Source organism: Antennarius striatus, chromosome 22 (assembly GCF_040054535.1).
Source record: "Antennarius striatus isolate MH-2024 chromosome 22, ASM4005453v1, whole genome shotgun sequence".
NCBI classification, from domain to species: Eukaryota; Metazoa; Chordata; class Actinopteri; order Lophiiformes; family Antennariidae; genus Antennarius; species Antennarius striatus.
In genome coordinates this window covers 4,114,637-4,129,244 of record NC_090797.1, presented here as the reverse complement: position 1 = coordinate 4,129,244, position 14,608 = coordinate 4,114,637, and the positions used below count along the sequence as shown (strand labels likewise).

Genomic DNA, 14,608 nt, shown 5'->3' with positions numbered 1-14,608 from the left:
CAATGCTAGGTGAAATACTTTTCTTTACTGTCCAAAAGCTGTGTCAGGAGTGGGATTTGAACCCACGCCTCCATTCGGAGACCAGAATTCCCTTTAGTCAGGAAGGCATTTACCCTTGAGTCTGGCGCCTTAGACCACTCGGCCATCCTGACAGAGATGCTATGTGCTGTTATGCTAGCCAATGCTAGGTGAAAGACTTTCCTCTACTGTCCAAAAGGCTGGTCAGGAGTGGGATTTGAACCCATGCCTCCAACTGGAGACCAGAAGTCCCTTTTAGTGAGGTACGAGCTGGCCCCTTAGGTCGCTCAGCCATCCTGACAGAAAAGCAAGGCTCTGTTATGCAATCCCATGTAAGGTGAAAGATGTATCTCTGCTGTCCAGATTGGGATTTGAACCCATACATCCAACAGGACACCAGAAGTCCCTTTAGTCAGAAAGTACTTAGCACTTGAGTCTGGCACCTTAGACCACTCAGCTATCCTGGCAGCTATGCAAGGCTGTTATGCAATGCTATACTAGGTGAAGTATGTTCCTTTGCTGGCCAAAAGCTGTGTCAGGAGTGGGATTTGAACCCACGCCTCTGTTTGGAGACCAGAATTCCCTTTAGTCAGGAAGGCATTTGCCCTTGAGTCTGGTGCCTTAGACCACTCGGCCATCCTGACAGTGATATTTGTCTCTATTATGCAATGCTATATTATGCTTTCCAATGCTAGGTGAAATACTTTTCTTTATTGTCCAAAAGCTGTGTCAGAAGTGGGATTTGAACCCACGCCTCCATTCGGAGACCAGAATTCCCTCTAGTCAGGAAGGCATTTGCCCTTGAGTCTGGCGCCTTTGACCACTCGGCCATCCTGACAGTGATATTTGTCTCTATTATGCAAAGCTATGTTATGCTTTCCAATGCTAGGTTAAATACGTTCCTTTGCTGGCCAAAAGCTGTGTCAGGAGTGGGATTTGAACCCACACCTCTGTTTGGAGACCAGAATTCCCTATAGTCAGGAAGGCATTTGCCCTTGAGTCTGGCGCCTTAGACCACTCGGCCATCCTGACAGTAATGCTTGGTTCTGTTATGCAATGCTATCCTATGCTTTACCATACTAGGTGAACAGTTTTTCTCTACTGTCCAAAAGCTGTCTCAGGAGTGGGATTTGAGCCCACGCCTCCAACTGGAGACCAGAAGTCCCTTTTAGTGAGGTATGAGCTGGCCCCTTAGGTCGCTCAGCCATCCTGACAGAAAAGCAAGGCTCTGTTACGCTATCCCATGTAAGGTGAAAGTTGTATCTCTGCTGTCCAGATTGGGATTTGAACCCACACATCCAACAGGACACCAGAAGTCCCTTTAGTCAGGAAGTACTTAGCACTTGAGTCTGGCACCTTAGACCACTCAGCTATCCTGGCAGCTATGCAAGGCTGTTATGCAATGCTATACTAGGTGAAGTATGTTCCTTTGCTGGCCAAAAGCTGTGTCAGGAGTGGGATTTGAACCCACGCCTCTGTTTGGAGACCAGAATTCCCTATAGTCAGGAAGGCATTAGCCCTTGAGTCTGGCGCCTTAGACCACTCGGCCATCCTGACAGTGATCCTTGGTTCTGTTATGCAATGCTATCCTATGCTTTACCATACTAGGTGAAAAGTTTTTCTCTACTGTCCAAAAGCTGTGTCAGGAGTGGGATTTGAACCCACGCCTCCATTCGGAGACCAGAATTCCCTTTAGTCAGGAAGGCATTTACCCTTGAGTCTGGCGCCTTAGACCACTCGGCCATCCTGACAGAGATGCTATGTGCTGTTATGCTAGCCAATGCTAGGTGAAAGACTTTCCTCTACTGTCCAAAAGGCTGGTCAGGAGTGGGATTTGAACCCACGCTTCCAACTGGAGACCAGAAGTCCCTTTTAGTGAGGTACGAGCTGGCCCCTTAGGTCGCTCAGCCATCCTGACAGAAAAGCAAGGCTCTGTTATGCAATCCCATGTAAGGTGAAAGATGTATCTCTGCTGTCCAGATTGGGATTTGAACCCATACATCCAACAGGACACCAGAAGTCCCTTTAGTCAGGAAGTACTTAGCACTTGAGTCTGGCACCTTAGACCACTCAGCTATCCTGGCAGCTATGCAAGGCTGTTATGCAATGCTATACTAGGTGAAGTATGTTCCTTTGCTGGCCAAAAGCTGTGTCAGGAGTGGGATTTGAACCCACGCCTCTGTTTGGAGACCAGAATTCCCTATAGTCAGGAAGGCATTAGCCCTTGAGTCTGGCGCCTTAGACCACTCGGCCATCCTGACAGTGATGCTTGGTTCTGTTATGCAATGCTATCCTATGCTTTACCATACTAGGTGAACAGTTTTTCTCTACTGTCCAAAAGCTGTGTCAGGAGTGGGATTTGAACCCACGCCTCCATTCGGAGACCAGAATTCCCTCTAGTCAGGAAGGCATTTGCCCTTGAGTCTGGCGCCTTAGACCAATCGGCCATCCTGACAGTGATATTTGTCTCTATTATGCAATGCTATATTATGCTTTCCAATGCTAGGTGAAATACTTTTCTTTACTGTCCAAAAGCTGTGTCAGGAGTGGGATTTGAACCCACGCCTCCATTCGGAGACCAGAATTCCCTTTAGTCAGGAAGGCATTTACCCTTGAGTCTGGCGCCTTAGACCACTCGGCCATCCTGACAGAGATGCTATGTGCTGTTATGCTAGCCAATGCTAGGTGAAAGACTTTCCTCTACTGTCCAAAAGGCTGGTCAGGAGTGGGATTTGAACCCACGCCTCTGTTTGGAGACCAGAATTCCCTTTAGTCAGGAAGGCATTAGCCCTTGAGTCTGGCGCCTTAGACCACTCGGCCATCCTGACAGTGATGCTTGGTTCTGTTATGCAATGCTATCCTATGCTTTACCATACTAGGTGAAAAGTTTTTCTCTACTGTCCAAAAGCTGTGTCAGGAGTGGGATTTGAACCCACGCCTCCATTCGGAGACCAGAATTCCCTTTAGTCAGGAAGGCATTTGCCCTTGAGTCTGGCGCCTTAGACCACTCGGCCATCCTGACAGAGATGCTATGCTCTGTTATGCTAGCCAATGCTAGGTGAAAGACTTTCCTCTACTGTCCAAAAGGCTGGTCAGGAGTGGGATTTGAACCCACGCCTCCAACCGGAGACCAGAAGTCCCTTTTAGTGAGGTACGAGCTGGCCCCTTAGGTCGCTCAGCCATCCTGACAGAAAAGCAAGGCTCTGTTACGCTATCCCATGTAAGGTGAAAGATGTATCTATGCTGTCCAGATTGGGATTTGAACCCACACATCCAACAGGACACCAGAAGTCCCTTTAGTCAGGAAGTACTTAGCACTTGAGTCTGGCACCTTAGACCACTCAGCTATCCTGGCAGCTATGCACGGCTGTTATGCAATGCTATACTAGGTGAAGTATGTTCCTTTGCTGGCCAAAAGCTGTGTCAGGAGTGGGATTTGAACCCACGCCTCTGTTTGGAGACCAGAATTCCCTATAGTCAGGAAGGCATTAGCCCTTGAGTCTGGCGCCTTAGACCACTCGGCCATCCTGACAGTGATGCTTGGTTCTGTTATGCAATGCTATCCTATGCTTTACCATGCTAGGTGAAAAGTTTTTCTCTACTGTCCAAAAGCTGTGTCAGGAGTGGGATTTGAACCCACGCCTCCATTCGGAGACCAGAATTCCCTTTAGTCAGGAAGGCATTTGCCCTTGAGTCTGGCGCCTTAGACCACTCGGCCATCCTGACAGAGATGCTATGTGCTGTTATGCTAGCCAATGCTAGGTGAAAGACTTTCCTATACTGTCCAAAAGGCTGGTCAGGAGTGGGATTTGAACCCACGCCTCCAACTGGAGACCAGAAGTCCCTTTTAGTGAGGTACGAGCTGGCCCCTTAGGTCGCTCAGCCATCCTGACAGAAAAGCAAGGCTCTGTTACGCTATCCCATGTAAGGTGAAAGATGTATCTATGCTGTCCAGTTTGGGATTTGAACCCACACATCCAACAGGACACCAGAAGTCCCTTTTGTCAGGAAGTACTTAGCACTTGAGTCTGGCACCTTAGACCACTCAGCTATTCTGGCAGCTATGCAAGGCTGTTATGCAATGCTATACTAGGTGAAGTATGTTCCTTTGCTGGCCAAAAGCTGTGTCAGGAGTGGGATTTGAACCCACGCCTCTGTTTGGAGACCAGAATTCCCTATAGTCAGGAAGGCATTAGCCCTTGAGTCTGGCGCCTTAGACCACTCGGCCATCCTGACAGTGATGCTTGGTTCTGTTATGCAATGCTATCCTATGCTTTACCATACTAGGTGAACAGTTTTTCTCTACTGTCCAAAAGCTGTGTCAGGAGTGGGATTTGAACCCACGCCTCCATTCGGAGACCAGAATTCCCTCTAGTCAGGAAGGCATTTGCCCTTGAGTCTGGCGCCTTAGACCACTCGGCCATCCTGACAGTGATATTTGTCTCTATTATGCAATGCTATATCATGCTTTCCAATGCTAGGTGAAATACTTTTCTTTACTGTCCAAAAGCTGTGTCAGGAGTGGGACTTGAATGTACGCCTCCATTTGGAGACCAGAAGTCCCTTTAGTCAGGAAGTTGTTATCCTTTGAATCTGGCGACTTAGACCACTCGGCCATCCTGACAGAGATGCTATGCTCTGTTATGCTAGCCAATGCTAGGTGAAAGACTTTCCTCTACTGTCCAAAAGGCTGGTCAGGAGTGGGATTTGAACCCACGCCTCCAACTGGAGACCAGAAGTCCCTTTTAGTGAGGTACGAGCTGGCCCCTTAGGTCGCTCAGCCATCCTGACAGAAAAGCAAGGTTCTGTTATGCTATCCCATGTAAGGTGCAAGATGTAGCTCTGCTGTCCAGATTGGGATTTGAACCTACACCTCCAACAGGACACCAGAAGTCCCTTTAGTCAGGAAGGACTTAGCCCTTGAGTCTGGCACCTTAGACCACTCAGCTATCCTGGCAGCTATGCAAGGCTGTTATGCAATGCTATACTAGGTGAAATATGTTCCTTTGCTGTCCAAAAGCTGTGTCAGGAGTGGGATTTGAACCCACGCCTCCATTCTGAGACCAGAATTCCCTTTAGTCAGGAAGGCATTTGCCCTTGAGTTTGGCACCTTAGACCACTCGGCCATCCTGACAGTGATATTTGTCTCTATTATGCAATACTATATTATGCTTTCCAATGCTAGGTGAAATACTTTTCTTTACTGTCCAAAAGCTGCGTTACAAGTGGGATTTGAAGCGACGTCTCCCTTTGGAGATCGGAAGCCCCTTTAGTCAGGAAGGATCCAGCCCTTGAGTCTTGTGCCTTAGACCACTCTGCCATCATGACAGCTGCTCTCCTCTGTGCCATTTTATTCCTTCAATTCCTCCAGATGGATTTTGCATCGTTATGCAAAATCTCATCATTATCCGAACTGTATTTCAACACAAACATGAACAGGCTTAGGTTATCTTTTCTTCTTGATGTTTTATTGTCATACATTTGTTCTAGAGAATATCATGTGTTCTAGAATGTCGAATGACATTATTCCCAGCATACCAAAACAACCAGACAGGCACAACCAAAAAACTATTGTCTGAAGTTTATTAAACTGGAACAATCCCAGATAGATCCATCAAGTTAGGTAATTTAGCTTTCAGTCACCTTGTAAATCTCAAGTCCAGAATCATACAGTTACTCCAAAGGAATGTACAAAACATTTTCAATGTGTATGTTCGGTTTTTTCACTTTGACTCTTCATAAATCCTTCCCTCCTTTTCCTCAGCCTGAACCATTTTCTCTTTCAGGAGGGTTACATTCTGTTTTTAACAAGAATCCCCAGTAATCTTTGAATCTGCTGAACTGATTTACCTACTGTGGTTAAGATTCAGATACTCCCCTCCTTCCTTTCCTAATCCCTTCTAATCTTTCCATCACATCAACATCGATCAGTCTCCCCATTTTTCCATGTTGCGCCTGCCATTTCCTACTCCATTCATCTGAGCCCTTCGTTCACGTCTCTTCCTTCCCTTTCTCTCCTGGCACCTGTCCATGACCCTCCAGCCTGATTTATCATCCTCATCTTTACTTTCCCCCTTCTTCCGGTCTACGTTTTACACTTCCTTACATTTTAATCCATCTTGGTGATTCAATCCTCTTCCAGGTCTATGCTGATGTATGGATTGCCAGGCACAGCATTTCTGCAGCCAGCAGACACAAAAACTATTGGTGGCAACATTTTTTTACCCATCCGGTAAGTGAAAATGTTTGACAGGATACATTTGGGGCCGTCCGTTCCTATTGGTTTCAGATTAATGAGAACTAGTGAGGATGGAGCATTGGCACTTTCGAAGAACATATTTAAAAATTTGAGCTCAAACAGCATGTTTAATGGAAACTATGTCAAAAACAAATGAATGGACGTCTTTGGTAGCGATGATTTAAATAGTTTCAGCCAGTCTAAGCATTTCCTGGAAACTCTCCGACATCTGGTGGCACCACATTAACCTGGAGGCCTGATTCATGTTCCCAAGGTGGAAAATGTACTCAAATGAAAGCATGCATCTACTTTTCTCTAATCTCTCCAAGTAAAAAAAAAAAAAACCCACAAGACTGATAAATGATGGAAGACATGATGAGGATGAATGGGAGAGGAAAGACAAGTGTTTCATCTCCTCATCTCTGTCATCTGAAGGCAAAATGCCACCCAGGCATAACAGTCCTGTTTTTCAAATGCATGTTTGGATTAAGTGTTCGACGGATAAAGAGTTGATGAACCCAACAGCTTTTGAAAATAAACTTCACAAAGACCCCATAAAACAAAAGCAGCAAACAATTATTTTCCAGTCAAAGATTGAGGCTGAAAATGGAAAAAATTATATCTTTACCAGACAAATTGATTTAATCTGATCTTATTCTTTATTTTGGTTACCATGACAACCCCACATTAGCGTGAGTGTGTGCATGTGAGTACCTTTTCCTGCTCGTGTCTGTTTGGTGTCTTGGTAAGAAATGTTCGTATGTTATAGTAGAGAGATTCCCTAAATATGACTGTCAAACAATTTTAAGTAAAAAGAAAAACAGCGCTTAAATTTTCAATTTTGAAAGAAAACAGAAAATGAAATACTGGTATCTCAACATAAATTATTGTTTTACAGCTAAATCGTTAAAATAAGGCCTTATTCATTACATATTTATATTGGACATATTCAGCAGCAGTGACGGTTGTCCTTTCTCCTTCATAGCCCCCCCTCTATTTCCTTACGATGTGAACACATTGTTGAAAGCAAACAAAAACATAATCGCTTGATAAAAATAGAAACGGTACACAACCATAAATGCATGTTAGTTTGTGTGTGTGTGTGTGTACTGTGTCCACACACACTCACGTGCATAAAATGGTCCTGATGCGCACGTGAGTTTGGAAACAAACATTTTTACTGTCTTTATCTGGAGGTCCGCATGAAATGTATTTTTCAAACATATACGGCGTTTCTTTCACACACACAAACACACATGTGTGCTGACACACATGCGGGTGCTGATGTCACATGGCTTGCCTGGAGTACAGCAGATGATGGATCGGATCTAGCAGCCCCAGAAATGGACAGACAGGGTGTTTATTGTTCAGCTGGTGTGAGTCAATGCCGGGACACACCACACAGAACAGACAGGAAGACACAGGAGCTGAGAAAAACACCTTATCCTTAAATTCAGCCATGACCCATAAATCAGCAGTGATGCAACAGATATCGTCGCTATAATCACACTAACCTCAGCTTGGTTTTTGCTTGAGCGTGCATATTTATCAAATGCAAAATGGCAACTGCAAGAGGTGCATAGAAGAAGAGGAGGAAAAGAGTGAAAGAATGAGGCAAAAGGGGAATTAATTAAGTTAATTAAGAACAAAAGAACAAAGTGACGCTTAATTCCAGACATTCCTTCATCTTTTTCTCTTCTTTTTTTTAATGTGTCTCTTTCCTTACCTGCTGTGATTGAGCAGGCAGAACAAATTCGGGGGAAATGGCTCACACACAAACCAAACTCAGCAAGGCAGTGCACTAAAATCGACTATGAAATTAGGGGTAACACAGCAGCATGCATTCATGTTAAGATCAATAGATTTATTGCACTAGGTGAAACGGCTCCACGGGGCCAGATGGTGCAGAGAGGAAAGATGTGGCGGACGGAGGCCCCGAGGAGAGGATGGAAGTGACGCAAAAATCAAGAGCTAAAAAAGAGCCTCTCTTCTAATATGACCCAGAAATAAAAACACAGAATTAAAGAAATGTTCAACAAAATCTTTCCATTAAACAGATGTAAGAACGTACTCCATCAGCTGCATTTCACTCGCGAGCCTCACACACCCAGAAACCCGGCTGACACGAATGTGCAGAATTTGCTCTCCTGATGTCACATAACACAGATATTTGTATCCAACGCTCTTGGCTCAAAATCAAACCTGCACTAAAAGTATTTTTACATTAACCATTTCTGAATGTGCAAGCAGTCACAATGCTGTGATTTTTTTGTCCATAACCTGACTGGTTTGGTTCACACTGTGGACATCTTTTTAAGATAAGATAAGATAAAAGACCTTTATTGTCCCACAGTGGGGAAATTTGTGCGATCGTGGCAGCAGGGGGGGGGGGGGGTCAAACATAAATAGTTAAATAATATACATACATATTAACATCTGCAACATATGAAATTTACATATTCACATATTGGAAACATTAGCTAAAGCATTGCATTCCACTGAAGCTAATACTATTGCTGTTGCGCCGTGTCTTATGGATGAATGAATGGGCAACATATTGATAACACAATGATTTATCACATTATGACTCACTGGATCTTGCTAAGAATGGTCTGTATAAACGAGCACAGACATGTGGTTCAGAATGTCTGTTATTCCAGTTTTGGAATCTGGCAGACTGTATAGGAATATGAGAGGAAAGGACTCATGCAGAAGGACTTCACCCCGGAGCGGAGGAAGAGAAAAAAAGAGAAGTGAAGATAGTGGGCTAAGCTTGAAGGAAGGGGAGAATAAGGAGAAAAAGGAGGGAGGGAGAGAGGAGGGAGGGAGGGTGGAGATGAGATGTGCATTCCTCAGCAGAGTTGTGACATAGCGTGCAGGCGTGCGCGTCTGCACTAGGAGGCTAACTTAATTCAATTTGTAACATGAAGACGATGGCGAAGACAGAGGAAGAGCAGGAAAGGTGGGTGGTAGGAAAGTGAGAGCTGAGTCACAATGTGCTGACAGGAACAGAAGAAGACGAAGAAGAGGAGAAAGCAGGGAAAAACAGAAGCAAGAGGAGAGCGGCGAACGTGTGATGGGATAATATGAACGGGAAATTAAGTGGAGGCCTTTGGGTTAAAAGGGTGTGATTTGTAGGGAGGCAGGGAGAAGGAACACATCATGTACTTCCTCATAGTAGGGTCATAGTAAGGATCTGAAAATACTCTTGCATGTCACCACATGTGTGTTCATACACAAGCTCACATGAAAAGCAGTATAGATAAATCAGGAAAGAAATCAAACACGATAACTTTGTTTTAGCGGTTGTTCTTCTGTTCTCACACAAGCAGCATGTTTGCGGATTCAGAAACACATTCACACACACATTTTCCTAGAGAGTGACTTCATGTCTGGTTATGTAATGTCACGACTTAAGACCTTAAGCAGGCACATATGCAAAATTAAGGGCACCAATGTAGGTATATTTCTCAAACGTAGAATGGTTTCAGGATGACAACATATGAGATTGTTACGCGCATGTGTGTGTGTGTGTGTGTGTGTGTGTGTGTGTGTGTGTGTGTGTGTGTGTGTGTGTGTGTGCGCAAGTTATTCTTGTATAATCCTCAGACCTTCTGCCGGACTAGCGGTGTCTCGGTTTCATCCAGATGGCTTCTGAGCTGACAGACAGCTGGGACTCCCCCTAAGCAGGAGGCCGGTTTCACCAGCTCATCCGCCATTTTTACAGCAGTGGGCCAAAAATTTACCAGCAACCTTTGTCTTTTTCCATTAGACGGGAAAAAAACTACATATATAGTGGCACGCAGAGGACTTTTTCCTACCTGTGTTTCCTCCTGGACCACTCGATATTGTTCCTTCCACACACCCAGCTTCGTTGCCTCATCCTTCCTCAGCGCCCTCTCTTTCTTCAGCTCTGGACTCCAAAACGTCTTGATGGAGTTCATTGAGGAGCTCAGCTTGGACTCCTTAGCTTCAAGCTAAAATAAAAATGAGCAGCTAATGTTCAGTCGACAGAGTTCAAAGCTCTAATTTAGCTCGATTTCAGCAGAATTAACGATAACGGACTGCTTCTAAAACAAATATATGAGTTACTTCTCTTCGTAGGAGTTCGTTCTCTCGCAGCACTTCTCGTAACTGTGTCTGTAGATCTGACATCGCGCCTTCCCTCACCTGGAAACAAACAAACACACTTTAGACGTCAGTAACTTGATCTCTTTGTTCAGGCTTTACTTTTTGAAGTCTTTTGTAAAAATGAAATACCCCTCCTGAAGGCTGCTGGTGCTGGAATGTCTTAAAAGTATGTGAAATCTACAAAGTCTGCAAAGAGAAGCACTTCTTCAAGATAAAGGACTTCAGATGCAAATTAGCTTGAAGCTGTAGTCTAGCTCAACGGTTAGCATGTAGAGCTCTTTATCTCAGAGTCAGGGGATCATGCCTTGAATTTCGAGGTTATGATTTGACTCTATTCACTCACCGAATCAGAACAGAACAGGATTGGAGCTGAACACCTTTACCAGTCCTGGTTTTTATGTCAGGTATAATGACAAATAAAGTGTTTAAAAATCAACTTGGATTATCTGTTACAGGATGAGTGTTTACCACTTCTAAAAACGCTGCTCTGCCTCACCTGTCTCATGGAATGGGGCACCGTGGTCGCTTGTGAAGTCTGGTTTTGCACCTCCGCGCCAAATGCTATTGCATCGCTGGGCATGATTGCTCCGCTATTCCCTCCGGAGTTTATGTTGGGACTGCTCCCGATGATGGCTGCCCGGACCCCATAGGGGACCCTGGTCCCAGCTCTACCGAGGGTCATGGTGCTTTTAGGTAGCGAGGGGTTCAGCCCACTGCCCAGGCTCCCGATGCCAATGGGGTCCTCAGCTGTGTCGGTGAAGTACATGGGACCGCCCGTAGCATAGGCGGCATTTATGGACTGAATGTTCTCCATCGACAGAGTTTTACCGGAACCGGTGAGTCCGCCGGTGGAGCCGCTGCTGCCATTTCTCCGGTGTCCGAGGTGTGGGGAGCGAGGGAGTCGTGGAGAGCGACCGGGACTCCCGGACACTGATCCGTTGCCATTGGATCCGACTACTTCCAGCTTTGAGATGGAACGGGAGCTACCATACATGGCAAGATGACGCAGTGTGTGTATGTGTGTGCAGAGATAAATAAATCAAGTGAGACAAAAAGACATGATCACAATGTTCAGATCAAGTAAAGGAAAAAAAGCCAGAAAAGCTAGATGTAATAGCTGGAAACTGAAAGTCCACTTTTCTACTGGAGTCCTTTGTGACTTGTGAAATCCTGATGAAGCGTTGACATAGCTGTGATCAAGCCCTCTCCAATATCCTCGCTGTAATCAATGGGCTTTTAAAGCTGTAATCACTGTGGTGTCCCTTCAGACAGAGGCCGTCAGATACTCCACATGTTCAGGGATCACTTAAACAGAAAGGGAGGGAGAGAAGAGGACTTAGGGATCAGAAAAGATACAACTCAAAACATGTTCCTCTGGGGCACATGAACATTTGCAGACCATCATGTACACTTATATAGATATTCCACTGGATGGTAAGAGGTTCACTGCAGTCAAGAGGTATTATCCTCTGGACACCATGATTCCATGGCAACCCAGAAACAGAGTAGTGGAGTGATGAACAGTCATTCCCATCCCTGGAGTCACATCCCTCATCATCTTAAGAGGATTCTCTGCACTCTCAAGTATTTAATAACAGACATAATGAAATGTAAAAGCATGCTGGCGCTAATTGATGACTGGGTATATTGCCCCCTCGTCTTACTTCTCTCCACATCTAAGTCATGAGTGTCTCACCAATCAAAGATGCTCAAAACTCAGATTTCAAATTTAAAAAGGCAAATAATTTGGTTTCCAACTAAATTAATTATATGTATGAAAATAGATCAATTAAATTTTGTTACAAATCCTTTTCATTCCGAAATAATGAAGTGGGAAGACATACACAAAAAAAAGAAAGAGGAATTCTCATCATGTCAGTCACACTAGAAACTTTTGAGTAAAAACACCATGAAATGATGTGGGGTTTTGTGCTTTTAAAGCCTACTATTACATATTACAGTCAATAACAACTTTTATTTATTAGTGTAGAAATTAATGAAAATGAAATTAATATAATGAAATATCTTGAACAAACAACAGATATATGTGCTTAGGCTTACAATAAGCCTAATTTCCCAGCCTCCCTGAACTACTCATCATGCACACTTTTAATTTAAAGGAAACATTTCAGACATTTAGAGAATGTGAACTGAAATATATTACTAACTCTAGACGTTACCTCTGAAGTCACTTACTGCATACGACACAGAGACAAACTTACAGCCATCTAAAATCAACAGCCAGCTGGTCGACAGTTGTTTGTGTTTCCTTGGAGACGGTGATGCTATCCTCAGGTCAGTAGACACACGACCCATGGTCCGGGCACATTAGACACCTGATCCACACTACTGAGAACAGCCTGAAGTGAACCGGCCCGCTTCATGACTACTATAAGCTCAAACAAGAGGAAACTGCTTGTAACTTCTAGAGGAAATACATATTTAGTATTTACATCTTACAAGAATACAAAACTTCTCCATGAAGCCTTTCGGTAGACCCAGGCTTTGCATTCCAACCCAGGTCTTTTCTGGTTGGCCTGATGATGCACAGATCTCTGGACGGGACGACACTACTAACAGTGAGTTCCAGTCAAACATCTGCTGTGTCCCGCTTCAGGCCAGAAAGACACACCTGGACTGAAACAGGCCAGGATCCCCCCTCCAGCACAGCCGCTCTGTTGTGTACTTACAGTACGTACTCTTAGACAAACAGAGAGCACATGTGCAGATGGACGTGGAGGTATATCAAAGGCAACACGTTCAGGGATGAACGCATGTGTGCATAAGCTCAGCCGCCACGAGTGATCATGTGACTGAACGCACATATCTAATGCTTCATTTGAAGCCAATCTGAGTGTGGTTAGAGCGTTCCTCCTCCCCTCTGGACCTGCTGACCTGTAGCTAATATAAAAACTCATGTTCCAGTTCTCCTGAGCTTCTTTTCTGGCCTTTATTTTAAATGCACATGGCTCTTGTTCTAGCGTCCCTTGGCTCGTATGTGTTGGGAACTGAGAAGCCAATCACAAATTATTGCATTTTAACAGCTCAATCCTAAAAGAGTTACAGGACCACACATATTTTTCCACTTCACATGACGCTCGAGCTCATCCCAAGAAGCCATCAGGCAAGAGGAGTACAGTCAACCCTGGACCAGGTCAGCAGCCTATCACACGGCTCCAAACACACGCACACGATTCTCTTTATTTTTACTGGCCGGAGGAGCTGGTGGAAACCACAACACACACCATGTTGTGTTTTCTACATCTCAGATCTGAGGGTCGCATGACGAGGTCGAGGGTAAGGGATGGAAATAGTAACCTCAAGACTCACATGAGGCGAATGCCGTGATGAATCTTTTTACTATTCTGCACTTTTCACGATTGGATTCTAACACGAGTGATGCAGTTGGCCTCAGAAGGCCTTTTCACGCAAATATGAAAAAACAAATGGAGAACAAACATTTGTTGTACTCACGAACATAAAGTCTGTGCCTGCTTTGCAACATCCTCTGACGTGACGCCACACAGGTGATCTGCAGCAGATATTATTGAACAACACTTATTACCTTTATTTATTCATCTAAGGATTGTTTTTTTAAAAATTACGAGCCAATTATTTATCATCCAAAATGGCATCTTAAAATAACATTAAAAAAACAAATTGCCGCTGCCAATATGTAGATGACTAATAGCTTCAGCTCTGACTATTTCTATGTTCAGAATAAGTTTACTGTTGTGTGATGTTCGCCAAATCCCCACTGGGTCATCTAAAATTACAACGCTGTACTGTAAATACCTGACCACCAAATGTCCTGCTTACAGCCCCAACACAGATCCTGAAACAGGTCCAGGAGTGAATCTGAGAACCAAAATAGCCTCATTCCCTTTATGTCCACAGAACACAAGGCAGGAAGCAGTCCACGTAACGCCCTGTGTTTCAACCCCCCCACCCCCCCACCCCCTCATCAAGAGGCTTTCTTGCCCCGTCTTTCCTCCACATACTAAATGTTGTCTTAGCCCTCGTAAAATCCTAGAATATCACATCACACTACCAAGAAAATATCTGTGGTTGGACACCAAGTTCTCTCCTGGTACTTGTGCAAACAACGCAGCAGAAATCAGGCTTTAAATGTTCATAGTTCAGATTCTCGCTATAAATAAAGAGAATTCAAACCTTTTTTAGGAATATGACAAACTTTCCAGGTTATTTATCAATGGCAGC

At 44.4% G+C, this 14,608-nt stretch overlaps 1 protein-coding gene and 16 non-coding genes across 20 annotated transcripts in view; all 17 read right to left on the bottom strand.

The window, feature by feature from the left end:
- The window catches only part of LOC137589125 (ELKS/Rab6-interacting/CAST family member 1-like), a 96,439-nt gene that overhangs the window by 78,629 nt on the left and 3,202 nt on the right, over positions 1 to 14,608 (bottom strand). For all 4 annotated transcript variants that reach the window (XM_068306624.1, XM_068306628.1, XM_068306626.1 and 1 more), the window contains exons 2-4: positions 10,884 to 11,692; positions 10,349 to 10,426; positions 10,078 to 10,233 (exon numbers count right to left, since the gene is read on the bottom strand). In XM_068306624.1, the coding sequence (XP_068162725.1) occupies positions 10,078 to 10,233; positions 10,349 to 10,426; positions 10,884 to 11,381 (732 nt within the window). In that variant the 5' untranslated portion in view covers positions 11,382 to 11,692. The remainder of the gene's footprint in view (positions 1 to 10,077; positions 10,234 to 10,348; positions 10,427 to 10,883; positions 11,693 to 14,608) is intronic.
- Positions 42 to 152, bottom strand: trnal-caa (transfer RNA leucine (anticodon CAA)). The gene is made up of 2 exons: positions 115 to 152; positions 42 to 87 (listed from the first exon to the last, which is right to left on the bottom strand). It is a non-coding gene; the product is annotated as a tRNA-Leu (tRNA).
- Positions 552 to 662, bottom strand: trnal-caa (transfer RNA leucine (anticodon CAA)). The gene is made up of 2 exons: positions 625 to 662; positions 552 to 597 (listed from the first exon to the last, which is right to left on the bottom strand). It is a non-coding gene; the product is annotated as a tRNA-Leu (tRNA).
- trnal-caa (transfer RNA leucine (anticodon CAA)) lies at positions 746 to 856 on the bottom strand. Its single transcript has 2 exons — positions 819 to 856; positions 746 to 791 (listed from the first exon to the last, which is right to left on the bottom strand). It is a non-coding gene; the product is annotated as a tRNA-Leu (tRNA).
- trnal-caa (transfer RNA leucine (anticodon CAA)) lies at positions 940 to 1,050 on the bottom strand. Its single transcript has 2 exons — positions 1,013 to 1,050; positions 940 to 985 (listed from the first exon to the last, which is right to left on the bottom strand). It is a non-coding gene; the product is annotated as a tRNA-Leu (tRNA).
- trnal-caa (transfer RNA leucine (anticodon CAA)) lies at positions 1,465 to 1,575 on the bottom strand. Its single transcript has 2 exons — positions 1,538 to 1,575; positions 1,465 to 1,510 (listed from the first exon to the last, which is right to left on the bottom strand). It is a non-coding gene; the product is annotated as a tRNA-Leu (tRNA).
- On the bottom strand, positions 1,659 to 1,769 carry trnal-caa (transfer RNA leucine (anticodon CAA)). Its single transcript has 2 exons — positions 1,732 to 1,769; positions 1,659 to 1,704 (listed from the first exon to the last, which is right to left on the bottom strand). It is a non-coding gene; the product is annotated as a tRNA-Leu (tRNA).
- trnal-caa (transfer RNA leucine (anticodon CAA)) lies at positions 2,169 to 2,279 on the bottom strand. Its single transcript has 2 exons — positions 2,242 to 2,279; positions 2,169 to 2,214 (listed from the first exon to the last, which is right to left on the bottom strand). It is a non-coding gene; the product is annotated as a tRNA-Leu (tRNA).
- On the bottom strand, positions 2,363 to 2,473 carry trnal-caa (transfer RNA leucine (anticodon CAA)). The gene is made up of 2 exons: positions 2,436 to 2,473; positions 2,363 to 2,408 (listed from the first exon to the last, which is right to left on the bottom strand). It is a non-coding gene; the product is annotated as a tRNA-Leu (tRNA).
- Positions 2,557 to 2,667, bottom strand: trnal-caa (transfer RNA leucine (anticodon CAA)). Its single transcript has 2 exons — positions 2,630 to 2,667; positions 2,557 to 2,602 (listed from the first exon to the last, which is right to left on the bottom strand). It is a non-coding gene; the product is annotated as a tRNA-Leu (tRNA).
- On the bottom strand, positions 2,736 to 2,846 carry trnal-caa (transfer RNA leucine (anticodon CAA)). Its single transcript has 2 exons — positions 2,809 to 2,846; positions 2,736 to 2,781 (listed from the first exon to the last, which is right to left on the bottom strand). It is a non-coding gene; the product is annotated as a tRNA-Leu (tRNA).
- On the bottom strand, positions 2,930 to 3,040 carry trnal-caa (transfer RNA leucine (anticodon CAA)). Its single transcript has 2 exons — positions 3,003 to 3,040; positions 2,930 to 2,975 (listed from the first exon to the last, which is right to left on the bottom strand). It is a non-coding gene; the product is annotated as a tRNA-Leu (tRNA).
- On the bottom strand, positions 3,440 to 3,550 carry trnal-caa (transfer RNA leucine (anticodon CAA)). The gene is made up of 2 exons: positions 3,513 to 3,550; positions 3,440 to 3,485 (listed from the first exon to the last, which is right to left on the bottom strand). It is a non-coding gene; the product is annotated as a tRNA-Leu (tRNA).
- On the bottom strand, positions 3,634 to 3,744 carry trnal-caa (transfer RNA leucine (anticodon CAA)). The gene is made up of 2 exons: positions 3,707 to 3,744; positions 3,634 to 3,679 (listed from the first exon to the last, which is right to left on the bottom strand). It is a non-coding gene; the product is annotated as a tRNA-Leu (tRNA).
- On the bottom strand, positions 4,144 to 4,254 carry trnal-caa (transfer RNA leucine (anticodon CAA)). Its single transcript has 2 exons — positions 4,217 to 4,254; positions 4,144 to 4,189 (listed from the first exon to the last, which is right to left on the bottom strand). It is a non-coding gene; the product is annotated as a tRNA-Leu (tRNA).
- trnal-caa (transfer RNA leucine (anticodon CAA)) lies at positions 4,338 to 4,448 on the bottom strand. The gene is made up of 2 exons: positions 4,411 to 4,448; positions 4,338 to 4,383 (listed from the first exon to the last, which is right to left on the bottom strand). It is a non-coding gene; the product is annotated as a tRNA-Leu (tRNA).
- On the bottom strand, positions 5,042 to 5,152 carry trnal-caa (transfer RNA leucine (anticodon CAA)). Its single transcript has 2 exons — positions 5,115 to 5,152; positions 5,042 to 5,087 (listed from the first exon to the last, which is right to left on the bottom strand). It is a non-coding gene; the product is annotated as a tRNA-Leu (tRNA).